The following is a 7,500-nucleotide window of genomic DNA, read 5'->3' as shown; positions in this document are numbered from 1 at the left end:
TGATGTCAGACCGCAGCCGGCAGGCGCAGGAACACCTCAGACAGATCACAGAGCTGCTCCACACCATCAGCACCAGAGATCAGGACATGAAGGTGCAGCTGATCATCTGTAACTCTTCTCTGTTTACTTGCTCATTTATTCCTCCTGGTTCACATGTTCTCTCCGCCGGTCTCAGGATTACGGCGAGAGGTTGGGCCGGGTGATTTCTGAGCGAGCGGGTCAGCTGCAGGAGTTGCGGAAGCAGCTGTCGTCACGGGAACAGGAGCTGAATGACCGGAACAGGGAGCGAGAGAGAGATGCTTCTGCGTCCAGAGAGCTGCAGAGACTTCAGGACGTTCTCAAGGAGAAAGACGCCTTCATGCAGGTCAAACACACACACTCTCTCAAATGTACCGTGGTAATGATGTTCTGTGTGTAAATGTACCGCGGTAATGATGTTCTGTGTGCAGGAGTTACTGCGGGGGCCGAGCAAAATGTTGAGCTCCACACCAGCAGCAGACCAGGGTGAGTTTCACCATGAAACATCCCACAGTAGATCAATTAAAATGATTGATTCTCCTCATTCTGTGTGTGTGTGTGTGTGTGTGTGTGTGTTTGTTTGTTTATGGTGAGCAGCTGCATGCTCGGACAGCTCGGGTGATCTGGATGTACAAGCCATCAGAGATGAGCTACAGCTGACCCTCAAGAAACACAGAGAGACTGAGGTAAAACACACACGCACGCACACTCACATACACACTCACACACACACACACACACATCTAATAATGCAGATTTCAAATCATGCAAAATTGCACTTATCTAACCATGTTGTAACTGCACGATGGATTGGTGGAGTCACACACTACACAACTTTTCAATAGAAGCATCGCCGACCACTCTGCCTCATTTACAAACTATGTTTCACAACCAAACACATGTGAGAACTGATAAGGAAAATAACATAAGATCAGACGAGAGAGGATTTATTCCTGTCAAAAATGGTAGCCCGCAAAAAGCTTGCAAGTTGTCTGTATACTGCTTTGCCGTGAAAAAAACAAGTATTGGAAGGAGAGAATGGTTGCTTGCTGATGTTCTATGACTCCTCCCCCTGAACTTGCCCTTGCCCTGTATTTGCTCTCTGATTGGCTGCAGGTCATGTCACACTGCAGGACTGAGTTGCTGACAGGTCCAGATATTTAGCATGACAAATATCTCACGCATCGGCGACACATCGGTGCTTCTCTCAGATCACGGCTTTGATAACACACACCCTAAATAACACACACAATTGTGAACGAGCACCGATTTGATTCCGATTTCAGGCGTTTGTCAGCGATTTCCACAAAACTATCAGCGAGTGAAAATCAGAGCTAAAGTCGTGCGGTGTGAACCCGGCATCAGGATAATGACTCCATGGATATTTTTATACATTTTATGAATATACATTTTTCTAGTTATTCTCAACTCTAAAACAGTCAAATGTTTTTAGTCCTTATTCACTAAATCACAGTCAGCTTGCAAAGTCCTGGGGCTTTGAAATATCGCGGACAATGGGGGAATTAGGAGTCAAAAAGTTTGAGAAACTCTGAACTAAATGTTTTTCTGTCCTTGTGTGTGTGTGTGTGTGTATGTCTGTGTGTTTGTGTGTGTGTGCTTATGTTATCTGTGTGTGTGTGTGCCTGTGTGTGCGTGCGCCTGTATGTGTGTGTGTGTGTGCTTATGTTATCTGTATGTGTGTGTGTGTGTGTGTGTGTGTGTGTGTGTGTGTGTGTGTGTGCGCCTGTATGTGTGTATGTGTCCAAATAAACATTGCACTTAAGGTCAGGGTCAATTTCGAAACAAGTGTGTGTGTGTGTGTTGGTCGGTTTGTTTGTGTGTGTGTGGTTGGGTTATGTGTGTGTGTGTGTGCCTGTGTGTGCGTGCGCCTGTATGTGTGTGTGTGTGTGTGTGTGTGTGTGCGCGCACGCCTGTATATGTGTGTGTGTGTGTGCTTATATTATCTGTATGTGTGTGTGTGTGTGTGTGCGTGCGTCAGTGTGTCCTGCAGCAGCTCGTGTCGGAGCAGCAGGTGCTGAATGAAGCTCTGAGAGCAGAGAAGAAGGTTTATCAGAAGCTCAGACACATCCAGTCTCAGGAGGGCAGGTCAGAACTCAAGCTCAGCTCATTCTCTCACACACTGTGTTAAAGTCCATCACTCATGATGTCCATTTGTGTATGGGTGAATATGCTGTTGAATTTGTGCCATCTTCATTTAGGAACACATGAGTTAAAGGAGGAGTTCAGGAAAATTCTGTCATTTACTCGCCGTCGTGCCGCTCCAGATCTGTAGGACTTCATTTCTTCTGTGGATCTCAAAAGAGCTACTGCAGATTTATGTATTCGTGCTGCAGTCTTAAGTGACCCGATGTATAGTTAAATAGTTGAAGGATTAAATATGATGTCCGGTTGAAACAGAAGTTTTAAAGTGCATGTGAACCCACCCAAGAACAGAGGTCTGTCTCACTCAAAATGACAAAAACTGTGCCAAATAGCAAAAACATCATAATAGTGATCCATATGATGCACTGTATTCAAAGTCTTCTGAACTTATGGAATGCTTTGTGTGAGGAACAGACTGAAAACATCCGTCTCTGCTGAAGCTTTCAAATCTCACACCTGCTGCGTCACGAGTCACGCTGGAAGCAGTTACTTTTGATTAAAAATGGCTGTTTTTGTACTCCACAGAGGAAGGTAGGTCACCTATACGACGACACGAGGGCGAGTAAGTGTCTGAACCCTTCCTTTAAGAGCTGAAGTGCATTGAAAGCTGTGGCTTCACACAGAATGAGTGGTTCTGTTCTGACCCGTCCGTGTCATTGGCAGTGCTGAGAAGACTAGCGCGCTGCACACAGAACTGGACTCGCTTCAGGTGCTGCGCCAACAGCTGGAAGAAGCCCTGAGGAGGAGCTGTGAGACGGCGCTGGTGGACCGGGTCGACTGTGGAGGTGGGACACAGGATGCTAACTCTGAATGAACCCATAACCCATCGCTGAAACGCATAACAAGCCAGAACTGTGGTTGATTGTGTTTTATCCATTTATCCAGTGATGTTTGCCTGTCAGTGGTGTGTGTGTGTGTGTGTTGTTCTGTGTATTGTCTGCTTCATTCATGAATTTGAGTTCACACACTCGAGGTCCAGAAATTTTTTGTACTCCACAGAGGAAGGTAGGTCACCTATACGACGACACGAGGGCGAGTAAGTGTCTGAACCCTTCCTTTAAGAGCTGAAGTGCATTGAAAGCTGTGGCTTCACACAGAATGAGTGGTTCTGTTCTGACCCGTCCGTGTCATTGGCAGTGCTGAGAAGACTAGCGCGCTGCACACAGAACTGGACTCGCTTCAGGTGCTGCGCCAACAGCTGGAAGAAGCCCTGAGGAGGAGCTGTGAGACGGCGCTGGTGGACCGGGTCGACTGTGGAGGTGGGACACAGGATGCTAACTCTGAATGAACCCATAACCCATCGCTGAAACGCATAACAAGCCAGAACTGTGGTTGATTGTGTTTTATCCATTTATCCAGTGATGTTTGCCTGGTGTGTGTGTGTGTGTGTGTGTGTTGTTCTGTGTATTGTCTGCTTCATTCATGAATTTGAGTTCACACACTCGAGGTCCAGAAACGCCTGTATGCTCCATTTGAAGTTCACAGCCACTCTTTCTGAGGCCAAACACATCAGAGCAAATGTAGAAATAGACTGTTGTCTTTGTGTGTGCTGGTTCATGTCAGAGGAGCGCAGTAGTTCAGCTTTGTAACTTTAAGCACTTCAAGACTTTTTTTCTGTGACAAACTGTATGGGCCGATATTTTAGTGCCAAATGAGGCTGACTTTGCTGCATCGTTTAGCATGGTTTGTTCTTGTTTATTGAAATATGAAATTATTTAATGTACTTCAAACTGAAAAGAAATAAATGGAACCAGATTTCTTGGCCAGAATCTTTTGTATTTTATTTTTTTGTTTATTATCCGTTGAACAGTAAGAATCATTTTGAATTAGGATAATCGATTCCTCCAGGACGCTCATTATTAGACGATAAACTAAAGCTAATTTTCATTTGGCATGCAAACATTACAGGTGAGTATGTGAACTGGGATTTTCTACAGTAAAGATTCTTCAGTGTCATTTAATTTCCACTAATATTCAAATGTTTTTTTAAATCACTGCACAGTTTGATGTTAATTAACCAAACAGACTCATTCACACCTGCATGCAAGCGTTCATGCATCACGTCTGCATGGCTGTGACTTTGTGTGGTTTGATGACAGTATGCAGATTTAAAATCATCAGCTAAATTCAGAATATGAAACATCTCAAGAAACCACATTGGTCCTGTGCACTGTCTCATGATCAACACGCTCTTTCAGTTTCAGTTTAATCGTCACACTCATACATCACAAGAGACACTTTGATCAAGCACAATTTCTTTGGACTCTGTGAGGGACGCAATATAATGTTTTACTTTAGTGGGTTGGGGGAAGCTCTCTTTCACAACTTATTGCGCTTAAACGGTCAAATGCACACAATTATGTCACAATGCACATTGTGTGGAGTATCACATAATCAGTCTGTTGTGTCGTACTGTAACCTATTGTGTGTTATGGAAGAAAGAAACACGATGCAGGTCACCATCAACCTATGTATTAATGTTAAAGGAAGGAGCAACAAAATGATAGAAAGTACAATGTGTTTTCCCCCAGCAGATACACACGAGTGCAGGGGCAGAGGAAACCCCCAATCAGGTCTTAAAGGGACAGACCATTCCATCTCCCCCCAGCAGAAAAAAAAAAGCTGTCCTCAGCTGTAAATGACAGGCAGACGTCCTAACACAACTACCATACATGGTTGATGCTTAGATATAGCAGCTGACAAGTACAGGTATTTGCATCAACATCATCTTGGGAACATACATGTTGCCTGATTAGATAATAACATAGCCTCTAATATATAAAAAAATTAAAGAAAAGAAAGGAAACCAAATGTGAAAATAAAATACACTGGGCCGAATCACAAATACACCATTGGAACATACACAGCATTGTTGTACCCTCACAAACATGTATAGAGAGAAACACCATTATGAAAGTAACCAAGAACCGAAACTAACAGCAACATTTCAACACTTAAATCTATAGTTAACAATCAGGCCCCCTCACAGTAATATTAACACTCCCTTTTTTTAGTATGAAACTCATTTGTCCACTTAGTTGTCGACCAGTCTTTTGTGACTCTGGGATGAACTCTGGGCCTTAAATTGTAGTCACACCCCTGTACTGGGATTTGTACTGGATCATCCAAAATACAAGAGTCAGGAAAAGCATTATCATCCCTTGCGGTGCCTTGCACCATCGGGCAAAAGTCAACCGTTCCTGCCTGCCCATCATTAAGCAAGTCATCTTCCCTCTCAATGCAGGGTGATGGGTTCAGCTCCAAATCACCACCGACCATCATTTCCTGAACACCCAGACTGGAATCTCCAGCATCAGAACCACTCGGACCAGGAACTTGAATGGTATGCTCCTCAGCCGTTTGCCAAGTGTGAAAGGGCTGTAGATTCACAACATGCACCACACCCAAATCCTGAGCACCATCAACACTAGCCAGCCTATAATTTACCTCAGATAGCCGCTGCATGATTCGGTAAGGGCCTCCATATAGTGGAGCTAACTTAGCAGCAAAGTTTGCTGCTGCATCGGACCTGGCGTTTTCAAGCGCACTAAGTCTCCAGGGGCATATTCAACTGGCCGTCGACGCAAATCGTAGTGATGCTTCTGTGTGCTTATCTCCCACGTAGGCTCTGATGGCGGACTCCAAAGTTCTGTTGTAGCGTTGGTTTGGGGGTGGTAAGCCGTAGTCAGCCTATGATCAGACCCCACAATCTCAACCACTTTATTGAACAACGCACTCACAAATGGAGAACCCTCTATCAGAAATAAGGTGCCTAGGAGCTCCATGTCGTGCAAAAATGTCACCCACAAATTTGCTTGCGGCAACTTGTGCACTGGCTTCCCTGACAGCACTAGCCTCCACCCATTTACTGAAATAGTCAACAAAAACCAAGATGTACTGGTTTCCAGATGCAGTCCGTGGCAACGGCCCCACAAAATCAACCCCCACATACTCCCAGGGTTCATTGGCATGCACAGGGACCAACAAGCCCGCTGGTTTCCGTTGGTATGGTTTGGTGAGCTGGCAAACTGTGCAGGAAGATACATACGTGCGCACATCACCTCCTTTTAGGCCAAAAAAATCTCAGTCTAAGCCTGGCAAGGTTTTTTTTTATACCAAGATGCCCTGCAGTAGGGTGATGATGATAATTCTCTAGGATAGATCTCCGTATTGCCAATGGTGCCACTAACTTTAAATCTTTCCATGGGTGCATACCACACTGGACATTCACATCTTTGTAGTACAACAGTCCATCTTGCACCATGTAACGGCCCTCAAAATTATCATCGTCCTCAATAGTCTCTGCATTCTCCAACTTACAAAGCAGCACACCAGTTTCGGAATCATCCAACTGAACCTGCCGTATTTGCTGCCTGTTCCCTAACTCAAGTAGTGGTTGGATACGCAAGTCCAGACCAGCTATAATGGCGTAGTCAGGCAACACATCCAAAGGGCCACTACAATCAGGCAAGGGGTTACGGGACAGAGCATCAGGGACCCGATTTCCCACACCAGGTTTGTGCTTGATGCTGAAATCAAAATCTTGCAGCCGAAGACACCAGCGCGCCAACCGACCAGAGGGATTGGGCCTCGACATCAGCCATTGTAAACTACTCTGGTCCGTGTATACAGTGACATGCAGACCTTCAATGTAGGGTCAGAAGTGCTCAAGGGCCCATATCAACCCCAGACACTCCTTCTCTGGAGTTGAGTATGGTTTCTCAGCCTTATTCAGAGTTCGACTCGCGTACGCCACAACTATCTCTCGTCCTTCCTCATCTTGCTGCATTAGTGCTGCCCCCAGCCCTGCATCACATGCATCGGTGTGGATATAAAATGCCTTCCCAAAGTCAGGAAACCTCAAAACAGGTGAAGAGGTCAAACACGACTTTAAGTCATCCATTACCTTCTGACAAGAAGTCAGTGCACACAAAGGTTCTGCAAGCTTTGCATAATTCTTAATGAACCTACGATAGTAGCTGCTCAGTCCCAAAAATTGTCTCACCTGTTTGACACTCTTTGGGACGGCAAACTCAGTCACTGCCTGTACTTTGTCGATATCAGGCAAGATGTCACCAGGCGCCACTTTGTATCCCAGGAATTAAAATTCCTCCCGGCAAAACTGACACTTACCCATCTTCACAGTCAGGCCAGCCGTCCGTAAGCGGCTAAACACTTCACGTATGTCATCCAAGTGCTGTTCGAATGTCGGGGACACAACCACTATATCGTCAAGGTATACGGCACAACACTTGTATATCAGCCCTGCCAAAACAGAGTTCATGAGCTGTTGGAAAACAGCCGGTGCATTGCATAAAC

At 45.3% G+C, this 7,500-nt stretch overlaps 1 protein-coding gene across 10 annotated transcripts in view; it reads left to right on the top strand.

Moving 5' to 3' along the window:
- The window catches only part of LOC107563397 (myomegalin-like), a 70,035-nt gene that overhangs the window by 36,993 nt on the left and 25,542 nt on the right, over window positions 1–7,500 (top strand). For 9 of the 10 annotated variants that reach the window (XM_016248265.1, XM_016248266.1, XM_016248261.1 and 6 more), the window contains 6 exons: window positions 1–92; window positions 176–364; window positions 450–504; window positions 616–704; window positions 2,018–2,124; window positions 2,845–2,966. The exon at window positions 1–92 is cut by the window's left edge and continues 97 nt beyond it. In XM_016248265.1, coding sequence (XP_016103751.1) covers window positions 1–92; window positions 176–364; window positions 450–504; window positions 616–704; window positions 2,018–2,124; window positions 2,845–2,966 — 654 coding nt within the window. The remainder of the gene's footprint in view (window positions 93–175; window positions 365–449; window positions 505–615; window positions 705–2,017; window positions 2,125–2,844; window positions 2,967–7,500) is intronic. The other variant, XM_016248257.1, reaches the window with a different exon arrangement.

Source organism: Sinocyclocheilus grahami, unplaced genomic scaffold, assembly GCF_001515645.1.
Source record: "Sinocyclocheilus grahami isolate Dianchi unplaced genomic scaffold, SAMN03320097.WGS_v1.1 scaffold872.1, whole genome shotgun sequence".
Lineage (NCBI taxonomy): Eukaryota > Metazoa > Chordata > Actinopteri > Cypriniformes > Cyprinidae > Sinocyclocheilus > Sinocyclocheilus grahami.
This window is presented reverse-complemented; position numbering and strand designations above follow the sequence as displayed.